The sequence below is a fragment of the Osmerus mordax genome, chromosome 10 (assembly GCF_038355195.1).
Source record: "Osmerus mordax isolate fOsmMor3 chromosome 10, fOsmMor3.pri, whole genome shotgun sequence".
Lineage (NCBI taxonomy): Eukaryota > Metazoa > Chordata > Actinopteri > Osmeriformes > Osmeridae > Osmerus > Osmerus mordax.
Window position 1 is genome coordinate 17,697,561 of NC_090059.1, and position 20,863 is coordinate 17,718,423.

Consider the following 20,863-nt stretch of genomic DNA (forward strand, 5'->3'; position numbering starts at 1 on the left):
GAGAGAGTGACAGAGAAACAGTATGTTCAGGAACACAGGATTCAGCACACAGAGAACGTATTTTATCGACGAATAAAACTGATGATGACTAAAACTTGCATGACACCTATGGAAATGCGTAGAGAGGGGATGTTCATGTCAGCTGAAGTCCATCATTAATCACAATGACAAGATATGGCTGTCATGTTCTTGGAATAAAATTCATTTTAACATCAATAATCTACCGTGAAGTAACAGTGTCTCTTTTCAACATCTAATCTACCGTGAAATAACAGTGTCTCTTTTACCAAGACAGAACTGGACCTCAGTACAGCATCTTGTCGTGTCTGGCATGGCTTAGCAGTGAAAGTAGAGAAATGAGAAAACCACTTGCTCTGGACTCACTCTGAACATTTCTCACATAGTTTCCTAGTGGAGTCAATCACCACATCCATTAAAGTGCATTCTGTCCGACACACACACACACACACACTGTAGACACACGCACACACTGTAGACACACACACACACACTGTAGACACACACACACACCGTCTCACTCTACAGCCTCTGCCCTCTATGGTACAGCCCATCAATGAAGGGAGACGTGAAATAGATTTCTCAAATTTGGTTTTATTTGATAATACTGTATATTTAGTCCGTGTTGTGGACTTACACAAAGTATCAATACATGCATCGGTACTTCTCCTCATACTCGTCACTTTCTGCTCTGCAACCTTTCCCTGTCTCACTCCCCTTTCTCTCTCTCTTTCTTTCTCTCTCTCCCTCCCACATCTCTTTGGGGCAAAAAAGGCCTTAACAACAGCACAGTAAAACAACACAGACAGGAGAAAAGTCACATAGAAATCAGACAAGAAATCAGACAACAAATACAACACTGATTACAACAATACAAATCTACAGAAAGCTACGGAGTTGATTTCTAAGATAAGCCACATATGTAGGTATGTTGCAGTGTCCAAAATAACACTGTAAACGTCCCTCTGGTTTAATTTTTAGTCAAACGAAGGGTCTCTAGATTTTGACTTAGGTTATTGCCGGTCAGATTTGGAATTGGGATATAGATATACCAGAAAGCATGTACACAAGGATCAACAGGTGCAAACGCGGAAAGTCTATTAAACCTTAAGTTACACACAAACTATCAATGTTTTATTTATATTTACTTTAGACAGGACTTCTGTTTAGGCATCTTCCAACATGTTATGACATTTGTAATCCAAAATACAGTCCCCTTTGCTAAATAGCCATCAAAATATTTACCTCCATAACCCTTAAGATATCTAATAAGATATTACCTTTTTTGCTAAAACTGCTATGTCATTACAACAGGAAATGAAAATGTTAGCAAGAACTCAATATCAAAATATGCAAATTAATGGTTGAAATTATCCAATGACTGCTCAGTATTTCTCCTCCTGGTCTTTAGTGGACTGGTCTCTAGTGGAAAGCTTAACTAATAAACATCACAGATAATCACATCCATCCAGTCTCCATCTTTACTTCTCCCCGAAAAGTGCAAATTTAGTTCTAATGAAGTAAATAATAGTAATAATTCAACCAAAAACGTCATTAGTATATGCAAAAGTACTGTACAGCTACATTTCTAGAGGGAGAGGAGCGGGGGGGGGGGGGTAACAGTGGGGTGAGCCAAGTTGGGACACAGACTGTGTGTGGGGGGGGCATTCAAGGGCATGTTGGGAAGGTGTTTGGTAACACCGTGTGCAGGATCAAATATGGCAGACTTATTATCACTTTCACACAGCATAGACTGGTCCAGTGAGACATCTGGAAGGTGAAAGGTCAAACCTAACCAAGCTGTGACCTCCAGCCACTCTGCTCATCTCACCTTTCAACTCTGATGCTTTGGTTCCTCAGGTAAGACTAAATGAAAAAAAGCTTTTAGAAACGTTCACCATAACAAAACATATTTATTACGACTATCTAGGAAGTCAGGCCTCGCGATGAATATGATTGGTCCAAGCACACGACTATGAAAAAAAAAAAAGCACGATTCAATTGTATCTCTTTCCCTTTTGGTTCATTTGAAAGAGACAATCACAACAAAAGGCAACTTGGAATTTGGCTTTGGACTCAAACCCAGTGTGGAAGAACACTGACCCTACCTAGAGAAGGGCTGTTAGGGTAGTTGAGAGGACTTAAGAGCTTTGTGGGGCAGGAAGTGATCTCAGGATGTGATCTCACAGGGCAGGAAGTGATCTCAATGGGCATGAAGTGATCTCCTAAGTGATCTCTCCTCGAGGACCTAGTCCTCCTGACGCCAGCCTCAGGAGGAAGTGACATCATCACTTGACCAGTCTATGTATCTCATCATGACTATATCCGAATACGCAGTCAGAGAACAATCCCTGACACCCTCCTCTTTGGCTGATTACCGACAGGAAAGATCCTGGTTTGGTTTAATGTGAACATAAATCTCAAAACCCTCTTTTTTGAGTTAACCCTTTATGGTTGATCCTCACACATGGTTCAACTCTTCAATTCTGATTACGATTAATTGTATTTCCAAATCATTTAAATGGTTAATCCTGGCTCTTTTTGCGCCTAGCGGTCAAAACCATTTGAAGAAATGTGTGACTTACGAGAGATTGTCGAGGTGCTCTGGGGCATAGCAGGGAAGCTGGACAGGCTCACGTATCACTTGAAGTGTTTGAGGAAGCCCCAAAATGAATATTCATGAAGGATGAAGGGGCAGGATCAGGCTGAACCTGGCGCGTTTAGTTCCACCTTAAGCATTGGTGGAGTATCCACCAGGCCCAGCGCAAGACTACGAGGACATGGCACTATGTTGCTAAATCTAACGCTACAAAAACACAGGCAGTGGCTTGAGATTGTCCTCTGACCAGCAACGATTTATCTCATGTTATCACACTGGCTTTCTCTCATTGTTTTATGCTTGTATCTTTTTACCAATTCAGATACATGTACTAAAATTTCATGGAATGTTGTAAAGATTATTTTTTTTGTTTTCATCAGGCTGTGAGGAGGGCAGCCGAGCATGGGGGTGATGGGAAGTAACTAGGGGTCTTCGACATCCAGAAACTCCTTCTTGGGCGGAGCCACGCCGCGGTACCAGGAACAGGAAGCGTCGGCCCTCTTCACACAGGCGTAGTGGTTGGCCTGGCGACCGTACACCTGCTTCTCAATCATCATGTCCGTCCAGAGACACTCCTCAGGGGAAGAGATCTCACAGGGCAGGGAGGGGCAGCGCACAATCTGCACACACACACACACAGAAACACATACACATTTACATTTAGTCATTTAGCAGACGCTCTTATCCAGAGCGACTTACAGTAAGTACAGGGACATTCCCCCTGAGGCAAGTAGGGTGAAGTGTCTTGCCCAAGGACACAGCATCAGTTGGCATGACTGGCAATCGAACTGGCAACCTTCGGATTACTAGCCCGATTTCCTCACCGCTCAGCCAACTGACTCCTACTCATACACACACACAACATACCGTGTCATAAATCATGTTACTATAGATATCAGCGCAAACATGCAAGGCATATTCATCTCTCCCACCCTACCCTCCCTCCCTCCCTCCTTCCTTCCTTTCCCCCTCCCTCCCCTCCTCACAGTCGCTCCCCCCCCTCCCTCCCCTCCTCACAGTCGCTCCCTCCCTCCCTCCCCTCCTCACAGTCGCTCCCTCCCTCCCCACAGTCGCTCCCTCCCTCCCCTCCTCACAGTCGCTCCCTCCCTCCCCTCCTCACAGTCGCTCCCTCCCTCCCCACCTTGCAGTCGCAGCCCATCTGGTATCTCTGGCTCAGGCTCTTCTTCTGGGTGGGGCTCATGGCGTCCCAGGGCATGATGTAATCACACAGCGTCACGTGCATGCTGCCGCCTGCCTCTGCCTTGCCTGCAGCGCCCACAGAGAGAGGGGGGTTACACACCCTTCAGACACACATGTATATACCCACACATAACAGACATGCATGCACAGCACTCACCCCCTCCCTCATTCCCAGCCTCCCTCCCTCTCCCCCAGCCTCCCTCTCTCCCAGCCTCCCTTTCCCCCAGCCTCCCTTTCCCCCAGCCTCCCTTTCCCCCAGCCTCCCCCTCCCCCAGTCTCCCTCTGTCCCAGCCTCCCTCTCCCCCAGCCTCCCTCTCCCCCAGCCTCCCTCTCCCCCAGCCTCCCTCTCTCCCAACCCCCCCTCTCCCGGCCTCCCTTTCCCCCGGCCTCCCTCTCCCCCAGCCTCCCCCTCCCCCAGCCTCCCTCTCCCCCAGCCTCCCTCTCCCCCAGCCTCCCCATCCCCCAGCCTCCTTCTCCCCCAGCCTCCCTCTCCCCCAGCCTCCAGAGCAGGGGACAGTACCTTGAGGCAGATCTCAGCAAGTTAAAGCTTATCCTGGAGTCTGCAGAGGAGTGATTCATTTAAGACCTGTCTGAGGAGGGTGTGTGTCTGCCTGTCTGCTCTCCTGTGTGTGTGTGTGTGTGTGTGTGTGTGTGTGTCTGCCTGTCTGCTCTCCTGTGTGTGTGTGTGTGTGTGTGTGTGTGTGTGTGTCTGCATGTCTGCTCTCCTGTGTGTGTGTGTGTGTGTGTGTGTGTCTGCTCTCCTGTGTGTGTGTGTGTGTGTGTGTGTCTGCTCTCCTGTGTGTGTGTGTGTGTGAGTGTGTGTGTGTCTGCCTGTCTGCTCTCCTGTGTGTGTGTGTGATAAAGACTGACCTGAGATCAGGTACTCCTTCTTGCCGCTGGTGTCCAGGGTGACGCCGCAGATGGCAGAGACGGGCGCGGTGAACACAGACTCCACATCCTGGTCAGGACCCTTGAACATCTGAACACAACCAGGGTCAGGGGTCAGAGGGGGAAGGATGCAACACAACCAGGGTCAGGGGGGGAAGGATGCAACACAACCAGGGTCAGGGGTCATAGGGGGATGTCTGGGTGAAAGGTCAGGGGTCAGAGGGGGATGTCTGGGTGAAGGGTCAGGGGTCAGAGGGGAAGTCTGGGTGAAAGGTCAGGGGTCAGAGGGGGAGGATGTCTGGGTGAAAGGTCAGGGGTCAGAGGGGGATGTCTCAGTGAAAGTTCAGGGGTCAGAGGGGAAGGATGTCTGGGTGAAAGGTCAGGGGTCAGAGGGGGGTGTCTGGGTGAAAGTTCAGGGGTCAGAGGTGAAGGGTCGGGGAGCTCACCTTGATCTGTTTGACCTCATACTGGATCCTCTTGATGGGGTTTCCATAGATGTCATTCCCAGTATCCACCTCCTTCTCTCCCACCACCTTGGCTCGGATAACTGACACAAACACAGACAGAGTGAGAACAGAGGAGAGCCTGTCTGTCAGCCCAGACTGGTGCAGGTAACGTGTGTCATCATCCTCAACCAGACCACACTGGGCTCCTCTCAGGAACAACATGATCTGGATACAGGCAGGAGACACACTGAGGGGGTGTGTGCATGAGTGTGTGTGTGGCTGCACATGTGCATGTGAGGTCGGTGTGTTTTAATGGTTTCACTGACTACATCATGCTTTAGCAATGCAAAGGAAATGGAACATATGAGCAATAGACAAGAACGTAAAATACCCAGAATACCCACATACACACAAATATGCAATCATTAAATCCATACACACACACACAGAGTTCATAGCTCCATGAGTTAACATCTGTACATGGCTGTACTTTTGCTGTCTGACTGGGACTGAACACAAAAGCCTTTTGACTGCCAGCACCTACTGACCCACAGACACACAAACACACACACACACACACACACACAGAGAGGGTTACATTTACACTCACACACGCACAAACACCAGTGCAGACATAGGAGAATAATGTAGTAATAATAATACATGTATTAATTTACACTTTTATCCAAAGCAACACACACCAGAGGGACTTGAACCTAAGACCTCTTGATGTGCAGTCAAATCCACGAACCCTGAGCAACATCCACCTGTAATCTACATCCATCCTGTCAAACCTACAATGAGACGGACACGGGAGATTCCCCCACTCACCACAACTCTGCCTAATTCCATGTACATATCAGTAGCACCATGCAATGTTTTTCCATGAAAACCCCCTTGGAGCAGTCACCACATCCTAACCAGCTCCCCATTCTCCCCCCCCCCCCTCTCCCTCTCCCTTCCTCCTCTACCTCCCTCTCCATCCCTCCCTCCGGCCACTTACGTTTATACCCCCAGATGGGCCTCGTTAAACCCCCTCAACAGTCTACAGCTCACCATTACTCCTGTAGCACAGGGCTGGCTCTGAGTGCATGTGTGTGAGGGGTTGTTAGTGGTGGTGGTGGGGGGGGGGGGGGAGTCTGCTGTTCCAGTGCCCAGGCTCAGGGCGGTGTGTCTGCTGTTCCAGTGCCCAGGCTCAGGGTGGTGTGTCTGGGCAGGACAAAGCTGGGGAGGCCCCTGTGCCCTTCGCTGACAGATGAAGAACTGGCGTGTCTGTGTTTACCTTTTAGGCTTGGCCCATGACATTATCCCTCTGTTGTGTGATGTAACACAATATACATGTGTGTACTTGTCTGTGTGTGTGTATGTATACGTGTGTCTGTGTGTTTATCTAACTCTTTGGTGTGTAAAGTATACGTGAGTGTGTGTTTACCACAGTAAACAGTGGATGAGCCCACGCTTGTCTGCCTTCTTGAGGCCGCCCGGTGGTGTGTGTGTGTGTGTGTGTGTGTGTGTGTGTGTGTGGAGGAGGCTCACACACACTCGGGACCACGTAGCTGTGGAGTCTCACTCCACTGTGAGCGGACATGTGGGCTGCAAGACACACAGACGTTCTGTTCCCCTGAGCTACACCCATCCCCATGCTCTACCACTGAGCTATACCCATCCTCATGCTCTACCACTGAGCTACACCCATCCCCATGCTCTACCACTGAGCTATACCCATCCCCATGCTCTACCACTGAGCTATACCCATCCCCATGCTCTACCACTGAGCTATACCCATCCCCATGCTCTACCACTGAGCTATACCCATCCCCATGTTCTACCACTGAGCTATACCCATCCCCATGCTCTACCACTGAGCTACACCCATCCCCATGCTCTACCACTGAGCTATACCCATCCCCATGCTCTACCACTGAGCTATACCCATCCCCATGTTCTACCACTGAGCTACACCCATCCCCATGCTCTACCACTGAGCTATACCCATCCCCATGTTCTACCACTGAGCTACACCCATCCCCATGCTCTACCACTGAGCTATACCCATCCCCATGCTCTACCACTGAGCTATACCCATCCCCATGCTCTACCACTGAGCTATACCCATCCCCATGCTCTACCACTGAGCTATACCCATCCCCATGCTCTACCACTGAGCTATACCCATCCCCATGCTCTACCACTGAGCTATACCCATCCCCATGTTCTACCACTGAGCTGTAACCATCCCCATGTTCTACCACTGAGCTATACCCATCCCCATGCTCTACCACTGAGCTATACCCATCCCCATGCTCTACCACTGAGCTACACCCATCCCCATGCTCTACCACTGAGCTACACCCATCCCCATGTTCTACCACTGAGCTACACCCATCCCCATGTTCTACCACTGAGCTACACCCATCCCCATGTTCTACCACTGAGCTATACCCATGCTGTGTGTTTGTGTGCACTTTGCATCATTTTGTGTGTGTAAGTGCACATTTGCATGTCGGTGTGTGTGTGAACATTTGCGTGTGTGTCTGTGTGAGTGTGTCTGTGTGAGTTGCTGCATTTGCCAATGCAAAAGTGGAGCGGGGAAACCCAGGCAACATTCCTGTCATTCCTCCCTATACACTACCCCTGAGAGGAGAGAGAGGAGGGAGAGAGAGATAGTGAGAGAGTGGGAGAGAGACAAAGAGAGTGACAGAAGGAGACAGAAAGAGAAAGAGAGAGCGAGAGAGAGAGAGAGAGAGAGAGAGAGAGAGAGAGAGAGAGAGAGAGAGAGAGAGAGAGAGAGAGGAGGGTTGGTAGCAGCTGTTGGTTTATGAAGTGTAGGCATCAGCAACATTTAGCAGGCTAGCTTCCAGGAGAGGAGCTAGGTGTTGGGGCCAGGAGAGGAGCTAGGTGTTGGGGCCAGGAGAGGAGCTAGGTGTTGGGGCCAGGAGAGGAGCTAGGTGTTGGGGCCAGGAGAGGAGCTAGGTGTTGGGGCCAGGAGAGGAGCTAGGTGTTGGGGCTAGCTTCCACGACACACACTGCCATTCCTGCTGGATCCCAGGTCTCAACCTCCTCCTAGCCACACTGAAAAGACTCTGTTGTCATTTTAGTGCCATACGTGTCTTTACCTGTTCATTACATCTATTAACAACGTGTTCACGCTTTTATCCAAGACGACGGGGCTGTATTTGATCATGCAATCTCTTGTCTAGTCAAATGATATGCCACTGAGATACACACATTCCCTGATCCACTATCTGTTGTGAACAAGTAAGGTGTTTAATCATCGCATTTCTGCTCCACCTGAAGCCAATGTGCGCAGTTGCACCCTGGTCAAAACACCAGCCACTCCCCTACAGAATGATGCGGCGTATTGCCGCGAATACACCAATAACAATAACGGACGTCTACCGTTGGATAGGCTACATCGTAAAAACAAACATCTGCATCCGCTGTGGTGTATCATTCATAACAACAACAACAACTGGAGGCGAGGGTGGTGTTAAGTGGTTCGTGCCGTTTCGGCTACTTACCTATGTCCGCGTTGCAGAACGCCTGTTGCGGGTGAACGGGCGCACAGCTGCAAGCTTCAGCTATTTCCTCCGCTTGCCAAAGGATCAATACTACAAGCGTGCACAGGACACCGTTAACGGAAAACGTCATTTTCACGTAAGCTGCCAAACCGTGGTTTTACAGGTGTTATCAAAGTAGCCCTATCGATGGACTACACCGAGAGCTGTGGCGTGTGTAGAGTAAATCCAGCGAAATCGTTTCTTCGTTAGGCTACTCGAGACCTAGCTATGACAACAATAACGGAAGGTCGCGGTCAAGAATCCCGTGTGGAGAAGCAGTGGAGTCACGTTGGCCAATGAAAATCCACCGTGATGTAGCCGAGACTACAGCAAGATTTGGAACAGTTATTGTGTGTCGTGGCCCTCCATTCATCTGCTTCTCTAGCTTTGGAGAATATTTTTGTTTCTTGGTACAGTCACTTTTATAAGCTTTCTGACTCCTCCTCTCGGTAACGGTTTCGCCAGCGGAAGGCGCTCGATCGCAACGGAGAACTTCTCCTCGTCCCAACCTCAAGTTCTCAGTATTGACATCTTATTTCATATCTTCTTTAAACCCATAAAGGTCAAAAATATGATTTAAAACTGAGCCCCCTGTCACAACAGCGTACTCACAAAAGCCATAGCTCAGTTTGCATGCCTTTATTTCGTCCGCTGTCACCATGAAAGTTAAGTCTAACAGTCATGGTTATTTGCTTTTGGAGAACCTTATTTCCGTAAAGGTAGCGAAGGGGCTTGTCCCTATCTGCCCGCTAGAGGGCAGTGACTCACCATCTTCCTCCGGATAGCAAACCGTGGTGAACAATCGGTATCCGGTCTCTTGTACCATACCAGACAAAACCGGACTATCAGACACATTTTAATATTCTTCAATAATAGTTGACCTGGACATCTGACAAACCTGCTCAAGTCTCTTTCAAAGATGAAACACCTCTCTGACTGTGTGCATTTGACAAAAAACAGCGGTTCAAAATGAAATTAATCCAAATAAACTCTTTGTAGTTTCTCTCACCAACCTGTCAGATTCGTCAACAGTGAATGTTGAAGTTAAACCTCACAGACACTGTGTGTCAGACGCTGTGGATAAAGGCATCTGCTAGATGTGTAAACGTGTAAAGATAATATCAGACAGTATCTCCGTGTCTCCAGGGACATGGAGCTGATGTGGAGGTCTTCAGAGGCCCTTATTGAAGTAGACGTACTGAACACTGTCTCCATAGCGACGCAAGATGGAGTCTCTCAGCTCTGGTTCCAGTTTGGACACAGCCATGGAGCTGTATAACAGACACAAGAACACGCGCACAGCCTGTCAAGATTCAGCCATGGAGTTGTGTAATCACACAGGTGGTCAGATGACTAGGGGTCAGATTGCTGAGCGGTTAGGGAGTTGGGCTATTAATCAGAAGGTTGTTGGTTCAATTCTCGGCCGTGCAAAATTACGTTGTGTCCTTGGGCAAGGCACTTCACCCTACTTGTCCCTGTACTTACTGTAAGTCGCTCTGGATAAGAGTGTCTGCTAAATGACTAAATGTAATGAGTAAAACACATGCGCACACGCACACACACACGCACACACACACAGGTAGCGGCTGGTGGGATGCAGTGATAGGAGCAGGTGAGACTGTGACGGCATGGTTACCATGTCTGAGGGAATAGTGAGCAGGCAGCTGGCACCATGAACACCAGGCTGCGAAAACAAAACAGGAACGGAACGTTACAGCGTGTGTGTGTGTGTGTGTGTGGGCCAGGCAGACGTTGTAAGAATGAACAACTTACAAAACGCCAACCATCATCACTTGTATGGGCCCGTGGAGAAACGTGATCCTCTGTGAAGACAGAGGAAAGGCTTGAAGTCAACACCAGCTGCTGACCCCAGCTAGCTTCTCAGAGGATACAGAGCTACTGACCACAGCTAGCTTCTCAGAGGATATAGAGCTACTGACCCCAGCTAGCTTCTCAGAGGATATAGAGCTACTGACCTCTGCTAGCTTCTCAGAGGATACAGAGCTACTGACCCCAGCTAGCTTCTCAGAGGATATAGAGCTACTGACCTCTGCTAGCTTCTCAGAGGATATAGAGCTACTGACCTCAGCTAGCTTCTCAGAGGATACAGAGCTACTGACCTCAGCTAGCTTCTCAGAGGATACAGAGCTACCGACCCCAGCTAGCTTCTCAGAGGATACAGAGCAGTGTTTCCCCTACCATTATATTAGGGGGGCTCCCTGCCCCCCCAACGGCACCCCCCACCCCGCACCCCCCCCCCCCCCTGGAAGGTCAAGTTTTTATTTTTTATTTATTTTATATAGCGCCAGATCACAAAATAAGTCATTTAAGGTTACCTTTCCTATAAAACAGGTCTATAGCCTGCTCTTTCATTAAACAAACTAAATGGCCTTATGTTATTTATCTTATTTAAACGACGGCATGTCATTTCTGTCTCTACATGCCCCCCCCCCACTCTCCTCCTCCTAGTCATCCTCCCCATCATCATGCAGAGACTTTAGAAATATCCCTTCATGCAGGTGAGTGGGGGGGTGAGTGGGGGGGGGGGAAGCAAGAGAGAAGAAAGCAGTTGAAGAAAGTAGTTGCTCAGGTACTAACAAATCAACAACAAAACACCCAACTCACCTGCATGAAGGGATATTTCTCAAGTCTCTGCATGATGATGGGGAGGATGACTAGGAGGAGGAGAGTGGGGAATGAAGGAGGGTGTGACATCAAATGTTGGACCTTCATGATGGATTTAGATGAATAACTATGATATCGTTAATAACATGTGGTTGGAGCTACGATTAATATAATTTACTTTTTATTCATTAAGCAGATGCTGAAATAGCACTTATAAAACATACAGTGGAAGATCAAGGACCAGCAGTGAAATATGAATGTGACATTCGACTTAGTATTTGACCAGGAAGTTAGCTAGATCTCTGGCCCCACCCCTCCATGACACTTACTCATGCCCGGCGCTGCCATGGTAACCCTGGAAATGACCACCTGTGTGATGCCCTTCACGGCTGCCTTCTATAAGAGAGCAAACACAGACCATAATACTATAACGGGTCTCTCCAGGAGACAGAGAGAGAGCAGAGATATTCTCTATAGGAGAAACAACACACAGATCCCATCCCATGGAGAAACAAACACGGTTATCGCCTCGACAACGTCGCCGTAGCTGCGATGTGGTCGAACGTGACAGCTGATCCGGCCGGTCACCGGATCCCCAGGCCTACCTTGGACTGGCCCAGCCTGGCACCACTCTCATCTGTCACAGCCACGCCGTTCAGGAGCTCTCTGAGGAGAAATCGAGGAGATGAGATGATTGAGTGTGAACAGTGTTGGTGACTGAACCTCAGGGTGTCTGGTTAACAGTGGAAGCTGCAGGTGACTCACTGCTGGTGGAGGTGATGGGTTGGTTTGCTAGTGACTGTTGGATGATGTTGAAGTTAGTATGCAAGCAACTTACCTTGTGTGGGTTAGTATGCTAGCGACTTCTCTTGTGTGGGTTAGTATGCTAGCGACTTCTCGTGTGGGTTAGTATGCTAGCGACTTCTCTTGTGTGGGTTAGTATGCTGGTGACTATTGGATGATGTTGAGGTGATGGTTTAGTATTGTAGTGACTCACTGCTGCCTCATCATGGGGATGTTGACACAGTTAGAGGATGCCACTGCCACGAACGGAACCCAGCGCGCCACAAGGGGAGGAGCTTTCTGCAGGAAGGGGATAAGACAGGAAGTAGAATGGAAACTAACGTCCATAACAGTACCACGTCCGAGCGTCTGTGTGCATGTGTGTGTGTATGTATTACTGTACCTTTGTGTAGAGATTAAGCCCCACTGCAGTAGCCAGAGCAGTACTGGTAGCTGTGAAGTAGGCCACTCCAATCTGCCTGGGACACATGGAGATGGGCGAAGGTTAGAGTAGAAGAGACCGGTCCAGACCAGGGCTAGAGACTGGTCTCAGAGTCGGAGCCTGGAGGAGGCACGTGTGTGTGGGGTGGGGTCTACCTGGAGCTGATAGGGTGTGGGTGGGGTCTACCTGGAGCTGATAGGGTGTGGGTGGGGTGGGGTCTACCTGGAGCTGATAGGGTGTGGGTGGGGTGGGGTCTACCTGGAGCTGATAGGGTGTGGGTGGGGTGGGGTCTTCCTGGAGCTGATAGGGTGTGGGTGGGGTCTACCTGGAGCTGATAGGGTGTTGGTTGTGTCTACCTGGAGCTGATAGGGTGTGGGTGGGGTGGGGTCTACCTGGAGCTGATAGGGTGTGGGTGTGGTCTACCTGGAGGTGATAGAAGAGGCTGCGTTGCGGTTGGTGTAGTTGACCAGAGCGTTGAAGGACTGATTGACCCACTGCCAGAACACCACAGCAGGAACTGTCCTAGAGAGGGAGGGAGGGACCATTGCAATTCTTTGTCTGTGGGTGTATATACAGAACATGTGTTGGAGTATGTGTGATCAGTTGAGTGTGTGTGTATACCTGTAGAACTGCAGCATGCAGCCTGTGATGGCCATTCCCCCAGGGACCTGGAAGGACATGCGTCCTGTCAGGTTCATGCGCTCCCCGGTGTCTGGGTGGAACGCAGAATCGTACAGCTTCTTGGCGTAGTGGAGCTGTTCCTCCGTGGTGCCGGGGGGAACCGAACCAGCCCTGCAGAGAACCACATAGAACCTGTTTTCAAAGGACAACCTCCATACCTATAACAATTAGGGATGCAGCAATGAACCAACTTTACTATTAACCACAATTTAAAACGTCTCGGTTTTGTAACGTAAAGGCTCAGCTACACCGAGTGGTTCTGTTGTCACTCTCAAAAAATGATATTATGTTACATTCTATGAACAACGGTTACACAGTGAGGAAAATTAGGTTAAAGAAGCTAAACAAACACTGTTGGAGTTTGCAAACAGTTCTGGAGAACTCAGTTTCCCTTTCCCCTTCAGCGCGCTTGCTTGAGGACTCTACTAAAATCTACTGTACTCTATTCTACTCTGCTCTGCTTTACACTACTGTTTTAGGCTTCTGTTCAGAAAGTTTGAAAAAATATTTTGAAAAAAAGGTTTAGAAAGGTTGGAAAAAACGAAATAAAATTAGAAAAATTATTTTGAAAAATACTTGAAACTTTTTTGTGTTTGAAAATGGGTTTGAAAAAAAAGTTTGCATCATTGATGAGTGGGAAATACTTCGTACTGTGCATGTGTTTCTCTGTGTGTGTGTGTGTGTGCGTGCGTGTGTGTGTGTGTGTGTGTACCTGCAGCTCTCCACCAGTGCTTTAGCCTCATCCAGGCGAGCGTCTGGGAGCAGGGCTGTCCTCCAGTCGGTGATGTTGAAGAAGTGCTTCAGCCGGCCGGTGAAGGTGGACTGATCCCAGCGAGGAGCATCGATGTCAAACCCGCTCACAGCCATCGTGTCCCTTCACCCCACACAGAATAAACTGGCCCAGAGCGAGGGACTGCTTCCTGGTCCTTCTCTACAAAGCCAGCCTGCTCAGTCACCAGAAACACACACACCGGCTGTCTTACTGACAGATTTACATCCAGGAAACATACTAACATCACCTGCTTCTGTATGATCCAGACATTCTTTTAGTATGGAAATTAAATTTGGCACTAATAAAACCTAGTTTTCAAACTCTTGACTCTCCTCAACCACTCTCCCCTCCCCTCCCTCAACCTCTCTCCTCCCCTCCCTCAACCTCTCCTCCATCAACCTCTCCTCCCTCAACCTCTCTCTTATCCCAAGGATCCCTGACCCCAGAGCAGCAGTGGGGCTGGAGCGTGCAGCAGCTGGATGTTTACACTGCGAGGCCTCAGGCCTTGAACCCTGCTGAGCAGGATGAGGCACACAGGCCTCTGGACCCTTCAACAGGCAGGGGCCAAACATGACCTACTTTAACTGAGGGAGTAAATAAAGACAGGGAGAGGGGGGGGGGCGAGAGAGAGGAGCAGGAGAGAGGACATGAGAGAGTAGATATGCTGTATGACTATGGTGTCTGCAGCGTTTGAAGGGGGTTAGGGTTAGACTGGATGTACTCACAGTAATCACTGGTGTTCAAATCACCCAATTTGGACTAGCGCCTAAATACTTGCCAGACATGCTTTTAATATATCCGGCTCTCGTCGTGTCGACAAAGCTACCTGTGAATACAACCCACCTCCCACCGCACACTATAAATTTAAACTTTTTTTAATCCTGTGTCACGCAAAACAAATCTGTAACCGAGAAAAGACTGATGCAACTTGTTTTCAAAGTTACTAAAATACAATAATTTAGTATAGCGGCCGGCTGCAGATGAGGAATATTTAGACTGCATCAATACATCGTATGTAGTTCATGTTTCTTAAAGTAATAAAATAAATACGTTACCAAACACGTTGACGGCTCAACTGTAAACCTGACACGAAATCCAATGAGACTTCTGCGATGTGGTTGGTGTAGTCAGGGGAGGGTGCACGTGGCGTCTCGTTCTCCAATCAGAGCCTGGGACAGATCCCGTCTGGTAACATCTGTGTTCAAGAAAATATGAATAATAAATAAAACATTTAAAAAATAAAATATTTCAAGCAAGCCATCCTACTTGCTACTGCCCTTACAACGCTTTTAAGACATTGGCAGTCCGTAATAGAATGTTTGTGAATAATTTGAACATTAGCTAAAGTATTCTATTTTACTAATTCATATTTCAAAAAGTTCATTTTCAAGTTGCTTGATGTTACAAAAATGTTATGAAAGATGCGCCATCTGCGGGTCCACCTGCGCTTGCGTATGAATTGTGTACTACGTCACTCCCCCTAGTAACCTCGGCAGCGTCTTGGGCAGATAAAGCAACAAGATGGTGAGTTCATTTTGTTCAAATAAATAGCTTTCACGATATAGATTATGTCAGATATCAGTGTGAATCAGTAGCATTAATGTTTATTGCGTATAACAACGTAATTGTAGCTTTTCGGGAATGTATAACTTGCGGAGAAAAAACGCATTTACTTTAAAAGCTGACTGCAGCGGTCTTGTGTTGCTCAGAATCGATTTATCATGAGATTAGCTGCCTAGCACGTTAGCCAGCTTGACACAGCTCGGAGTTGTCTAACGTTTTCTGGTCGGCTAGCGAGCTAGTTAGCAAGCAGCACTAGCGCTGTTGATTCGATGCCACTTCCAACATCTTGGAGAATGAGTAGGTACAGTAAGAATCTAAACATTAGCGGAAAAACATCCTCTTATCTTCCATCGCTGTCCAATTTCTAGCAAGCCACAGTAAGGGCAAGATTTTACAGTACCACGTTAGCTAGCAGCACTAGCTAGCGAACTATCGCTACTATTTGAAGGCCTTTTTTACGTTTTAATGATAGAGGATACCGTATATATTGTTCTCCTGTTTATCCTCCATTTCCCTGCCGCGGTTCTGTAAACTGTAAAATGACGTTTTCGACCGCCTCTGTTGCAGGGATTGCTGTCGATCCTGCGCAAGCTGAAGAGCACACCGGATCAGGAGGTTCGGATCCTGTTGCTGGGACTGGATAACGGAGGGAAGACCACCCTGCTGAAACAGCTAGCGTCTGAAGATATCAGCCACATCACCCCCACGCAGGTACGGAGGGGAACGCACGCACAACACACACACACCTTAGACATGTTCTTTAACACCGTCTCCTTCCATCTTTTCAGGGCTTCAACATCAAGAGCGTTCAGTCTCAGGGTTTCAAACTGAACGTGTGGGACATCGGAGGACAGAGGAAGATCAGGCCGTACTGGAGGAACTACTTCGAGAACACGGATGTGCTGGTGAGCCGCATCACCACACAGATCACTGCTTCAGGGGGTTCATATTGCCTTACAGACCCCAGCATCTAATGTAATGATAATATGTTCACTTATTCAAAACGATGTACAGAAGGGGAATTTGAACCTTGGAAGGCTGCAGTGAAATGCTCTAAGCAAGCTGTACCCACCTAGCGAGTATGATGATGTAAATGCTGCTGTGTTTTACAGATCTATGTCATTGACAGCGCTGACAGGAAGCGGTTTGAGGAGACTGGGCAGGTAGGTGTTCTCCTAAATGTGACTAGTGTCGATTTTTTGTTATGTTTTGTATGTATGTATTTTTGATGCATACACTCCGATGTTGAATATGTGTGTACCTGTGTGTGTGTGTGTGTGTGTGTGTGTGTGTGTGTGCAGGAGCTGGCTGAGCTACTGGAGGAGGAGAAGCTGAGTGGGGTTCCAGTTCTGATCTTCGCCAACAAGCAGGACCTCCTGACGGCAGCACCAGCTTCGGAGATCGCTGAGGGCCTGAACCTGCACACCATCCGGGACCGCGTGTGGCAGATCCAGTCCTGCTCTGCCCTGACCGGGGAGGGCGTCCAGGTGAGCCCACACCAAAGGGCTCAGGCCTGGGGAACGGGGAGCTGTGGACAGGCTGGCTGGGTGGAGGACCGTGTTTCTGTTTCTCATCAAGCGTGTGTCTTTATTCCTTTCAGGAGGGCATGAACTGGGTTTGCAAGAGCGTCAACGCCAAGAAGAAGTAGCTCGGCTCAAAGGATGCGCTGGTGTGTCTCACACACACACATACACACACACACACACATACACACACACACACACACACACACACACACACACACACACACACACACACACACACACACACACACACACACACTGAACCCCTGGGAGGACATGGAGAACCTGTGAATGTACACACTCGAAAACCAACATGGACTTGAAGAGTTTCTACCCCCTGGCTCCCCTCATACACACGTTTACTAAACTTCTAGTCATGTAAAGAGACACTACAACTCCCACTTCTGCTAATAAAGGGGAAGGTTGTTGGCCTTTAAAAGGAACACACGCTAGAGGACACACCCAACTCCAGCTGAGCCTAACCATTCTAGAACCCTTTACACGCTGTCCTAGAACCCCTAACATTCCAGAAGCTCATACATTCTCTCATAGAACTTCTACGCTCATCTCATACACTCTTTCCTCAAACCCTTAACATTCCAGAACTCGCTGATCTGTCTTCTCGTCATCCTGCTGTCGTTCTGACAGGTTGCTACTGTGTGTGTGTTTTGTATTCAATGATGGCTGTACGCTTGCAATGGCCCTGTTTGAAGTGAGGTATATTTTTGTAATTATTTATGGTGAAGTAGAATTCAAGATGCTTATAAAAAACTAGTGTGGACCGTGTGCTAGGTAGAAAGTTTGAGAATAATGGTCTTCTGTGCTTTTATTGCTCTGTCAACAGATGATACACTACATGTTAATATGTAAAAATGAAACACTATGAATTCAAATAGATAAGCACTACATTTTCGATTGACTGTAAATAAATTCACCCTGCATTCCTGTTCTGCACATTACCATGTAGTCTATAATGTTTGCACATGTTGTGTCTCCAGGTCAGGTTTAACAGGGAAATGTGGTACCAGATGTTTTTAGCTGTGTTCCTCGTGAGTTGGCCTACAGAGATAACAGAGTTATTTCCTTTTGATATTCTTGAATGTGATCTGACCAAGGATTGAAGGTACGCAAATAAACACTTGTGAGTAGAAAAAAAACTTAAAAAAAAGTGTCCTTCAACTTCATTTCGTGCTGGTTACCTGGCAGAGAGCAGCATCACTATGCATACGTCCCTTAGACTGAAGAGGGGGATATTAACTGAGGCTGTAGTAATAGAGGACATGTGGACACACACACACACACACTGGCAGGTAGGGCCAGCTGGGAGTGATAGGAGCCGTCTGAGGAGGACAGCAAGGCTGCGTGTGTGTGTGTGTGTGTGAGCCCCAGTCTAAAGACACTACATGGTTGTATTGGTGCTTGAGTGAGAGCAGGACTGTCCAGCTGAGGCTGGCCTGAATGTGGAAGCCTCCTACATCTTGTCCAGAGGGTGAGATACTAACCTCCAGCTGTGTGTGTGAGTGTGTATTCTTTCCGGGGTTAAGGCCGGATTGATTCCGAAGGCCACAGAGGCTTGAATGGTCTCCACTCCTACAAAGATTCTGATTGTGCAACACTTAAGGCTCCCTTCGGACAGTCGGACTGAACTGTCGTTGTTCCTTTTCCCCTTCCCTCCCTCCCTCCCTCCCCCCCCCCCACCCTCTTCCTTTCCCCTCCTTCCGTCTTCACTACAATGGATTCCAACAGAGAAACATGACACTTTATTGAATCACATAAAAAAATACAAGCAAGGCAATTTTTGACTCAGACTCAAGACGGTTCTCAGACGCTGGCTGTGATTTTCGCATGAATCAAAGAGTTCTCGCACAGATGCCGGCACTTTCTTGTCAGTGTTCTGTTCTATCTGCAGGCGCCTGTAAGAACGCCCTGAAACTGAAAACAAAGTTCTGTGGTTGTTTTATCACTGAATAAAATCGTTTTTCTCCCCCCTTGTGTGGGCGATTTGAAGGAAGCAGTCTGTGTGTGTGAGACTATAATGCATACCTCTGAAATGTAGGCAGTGTGCTTGCTGCTGGTCTCATGGACGTGACAGCTGTTACGCAGCTGTGCGCAAGTGTGAGAAAGAGAGAATGCAGACGTGGGAATTATGTTTGTGTGGAAGAAAAATCACCCTGTAATTTCACTCTGCACCTCAAACACCTCATGTCCTCCTTCTCCTCCAGCCCACACAGAGAAAACAGGCATGTGCTGAAGAGGAAAGGGGGTCAGGTGGCTGAGCGGTTAGAGAATCAGGCTAGTAATCAGAAGGTTGCCGGTTCGATTCCTGGCCGTGCATAATGATGTTGTGTCCTTGGGCAAGGCACTTCACCCTACTTGCCTCGGGGGGAATGTCCCTGTACTTACTGTAAGTCGCTTCTGATAAGAGCGTCTGCTAAATGACTAAATGTACAAATGTAAATGTATACTGAGGGTGTGTGAGTGAAGGTGTGTGAGGGTGTGTAGTGAGAAGACCGATGCTGAGCTCTACCATTACTCCTGTATATCCCTTCTGTATGACGCTCTCCTCTATCTCTCCCAAATCGGTTCTGCATCTTTCTCTCCATCTCTGTTCTGCATCTCTGGCCAGGCTGGAACACGTTTGGTGTGAAGGGTGTGATGGATGTCTCTCCCAGGCCCCCTGAACACATCACACATCTAGCGATCTTCACAGTCGGGTTCATATCAGACACGTGGCTCGGGCTGCTCGCGTAGGAACAACGTATTTAGTGGACGGAGAACGTACCGTGTGGGGTACTCTGAATGGAAGGCGAGGCCAAGAGGAAATGTCCTTTCTGGATGGAGAAGTTGTGCTGTATTCTGCACCCCAGACCTGAGCAGTAGAAGTTGTGCTGTATTCTGCACCCCAGACCTGAGCAGTAGAAGTTGTGCTGTATTCTGCACCCCAGACCTGAGCAGTAGGAGACAGAAGACATGCTGTTCCTGTGCTGCTAACAGCTCTGTGTCTGTGCTTCTAACAGCTTTGTGTCTGTGCTGCTAACAGCTATGTGTGTCTGTGATGCTAACAGCTTTGTGTCTGTGCTGCTAACAGCTATGTGTGTCTGTGATGCTAACAGCTGTGTGTGTCTGTGCTGCTAACAGCTCTGTATGTCTGTGCTGCTAACTGCTCTGTGTCTGTGCTGCTAACAGCTCTGTGTGTCTGTGCTGCTAACAGCTCTGTGTGTCTGTGCTTTTAACAGATCTGTGTCTGTGCTGCTAACAGCTCTGTGTGTGTGCTTTTAACAGCTCTGAGTCTGCTCTGCTAACAGCTGTGTGTGTCTGTGCTGCTAACTGCTCTGTGTGTCTGTGTTGCTAACAGCTATGTGTGTCTGTGCTGCTAACAGCTATGTGTGTCTGTGCTGCTAACAGCTATGTGTGTCTGTGCTTTTAACAGCTCTGAGTCTGCTCTGCTAACAGCTGTGTGTGTCTGTGCTGCTAACAGCTCTGTGTGTCTGTGCTTTTAACAGATCTGTGTCTGTGCTGCTAACAGCTCTGTGTGTGTGCTTTTAACAGCTCTGAGTCTGCTCTGCTAACAGCTGTGTGTGTCTGTGCTGCTAACTGCTCTGTGTGTCTGTGTTGCTAACAGCTATGTGTGTCTGTGCTGCTAACAGCTATGTGTGTCTGTGCTGCTAACAGCTATGTGTGTCTGTGCTTTTAACAGCTCTGAGTCTGCTCTGCTAACAGCTGTGTGTGTCTGTGCTGCTAACTGCTCTGTGTGTCTGTGTTG

General features: G+C 48.3%; 3 protein-coding genes across 6 annotated transcripts; 1 reads left to right on the forward strand and 2 right to left on the reverse strand.

Moving 5' to 3' along the window:
• Positions 1 to 592: 592 nt before the first annotated feature.
• On the reverse strand, positions 593 to 9,083 carry timp2a (TIMP metallopeptidase inhibitor 2a). The gene is made up of 5 exons (XM_067244069.1): positions 8,673 to 9,083; positions 5,152 to 5,252; positions 4,688 to 4,796; positions 3,759 to 3,883; positions 593 to 3,237 (listed from the first exon to the last, which is right to left on the reverse strand). Exons 1-5 carry the CDS (start codon positions 8,800 to 8,802, stop codon positions 3,040 to 3,042), a joined length of 663 nt encoding a protein of 220 aa, XP_067100170.1. The 5' UTR covers positions 8,803 to 9,083; the 3' UTR covers positions 593 to 3,039.
• A 252-nt stretch (positions 9,084 to 9,335) lies between these two features.
• sfxn2 (sideroflexin 2) lies at positions 9,336 to 15,174 on the reverse strand. Of its 3 annotated transcripts, XM_067244066.1 has the most exons (12): positions 15,070 to 15,174; positions 13,955 to 14,186; positions 13,183 to 13,353; positions 12,985 to 13,083; positions 12,523 to 12,598; positions 12,334 to 12,419; positions 11,942 to 12,002; positions 11,666 to 11,732; positions 11,337 to 11,386; positions 10,485 to 10,534; positions 10,348 to 10,395; positions 9,336 to 9,982 (listed from the first exon to the last, which is right to left on the reverse strand). In XM_067244066.1, the coding sequence occupies exons 2-12, from the start codon at positions 14,107 to 14,109 to the stop codon at positions 9,883 to 9,885; spliced, it is 963 nt and encodes a 320-aa protein (XP_067100167.1). In that variant the 5' UTR covers positions 14,110 to 14,186; positions 15,070 to 15,174; the 3' UTR covers positions 9,336 to 9,882. The 3 variants fall into 3 exon arrangements, with proteins under 3 accessions (XP_067100167.1, XP_067100168.1, XP_067100169.1); XM_067244067.1 differs by lacking the exon at positions 10,485 to 10,534; XM_067244068.1 differs by lacking the exons at positions 10,348 to 10,395; positions 10,485 to 10,534.
• Positions 15,175 to 15,501: 327 nt separating this feature from the next.
• On the forward strand, positions 15,502 to 18,243 carry arl3b (ADP ribosylation factor like GTPase 3b). 2 transcript variants are annotated; one of them, XM_067244071.1, is made up of 7 exons: positions 15,502 to 15,538; positions 16,145 to 16,288; positions 16,366 to 16,482; positions 16,690 to 16,740; positions 16,879 to 17,064; positions 17,178 to 17,246; positions 17,704 to 18,243. In XM_067244071.1, the coding sequence occupies exons 1-6, from the start codon at positions 15,536 to 15,538 to the stop codon at positions 17,223 to 17,225; spliced, it is 549 nt and encodes a 182-aa protein (XP_067100172.1). In that variant the 5' UTR covers positions 15,502 to 15,535; the 3' UTR covers positions 17,226 to 17,246; positions 17,704 to 18,243. The 2 variants fall into 2 exon arrangements, with proteins under 2 accessions (XP_067100172.1, XP_067100171.1); XM_067244070.1 differs by lacking the exon at positions 17,704 to 18,243 and having other exon boundaries at positions 17,178 to 17,284.
• The last annotated feature ends 2,620 nt before the right edge of the window (positions 18,244 to 20,863 follow it).

Bases quoted from the DNA above. Each gene is read 5' to 3' on its own strand.
- timp2a (XM_067244069.1), bottom strand. From the start codon at position 8,802: ATGACGTTTTCCGTTAACGGTGTCCTGTGCACGCTTGTAGTATTGATC. The intron at 5,253-8,672 runs GTAAGTAGCCGA...TGTTTGTGTCAG, and splicing joins GTTCTGCAACGCGGACATAG to TTATCCGAGCCAAGGTGGTG. The intron at 3,884-4,687 runs GTCAGTCTTTAT...TGGGCGCTGCAG, and splicing joins GAAGGAGTACCTGATCTCAG to GCAAGGCAGAGGCAGGCGGC.
- sfxn2 (XM_067244066.1), bottom strand. From the start codon at position 14,109: ATGGCTGTGAGCGGGTTTGACATCGATGCTCCTCGCTGGGATCAGTCC. The intron at 13,354-13,954 runs GTACACACACAC...GGTTCTCTGCAG, and splicing joins GCACTGGTGGAGAGCTGCAG to GGCTGGTTCGGTTCCCCCCG. The intron at 11,733-11,941 runs GTAGGCCTGGGG...GCTCTCTTATAG, and splicing joins CCAGGCTGGGCCAGTCCAAG to AAGGCAGCCGTGAAGGGCAT.
- arl3b (XM_067244071.1), top strand. The intron at 16,289-16,365 runs GTACGGAGGGGA...CCATCTTTTCAG, and splicing joins GCCACATCACCCCCACGCAG to GGCTTCAACATCAAGAGCGT. The intron at 17,065-17,177 runs GTGAGCCCACAC...TATTCCTTTCAG, and splicing joins TGACCGGGGAGGGCGTCCAG to GAGGGCATGAACTGGGTTTG.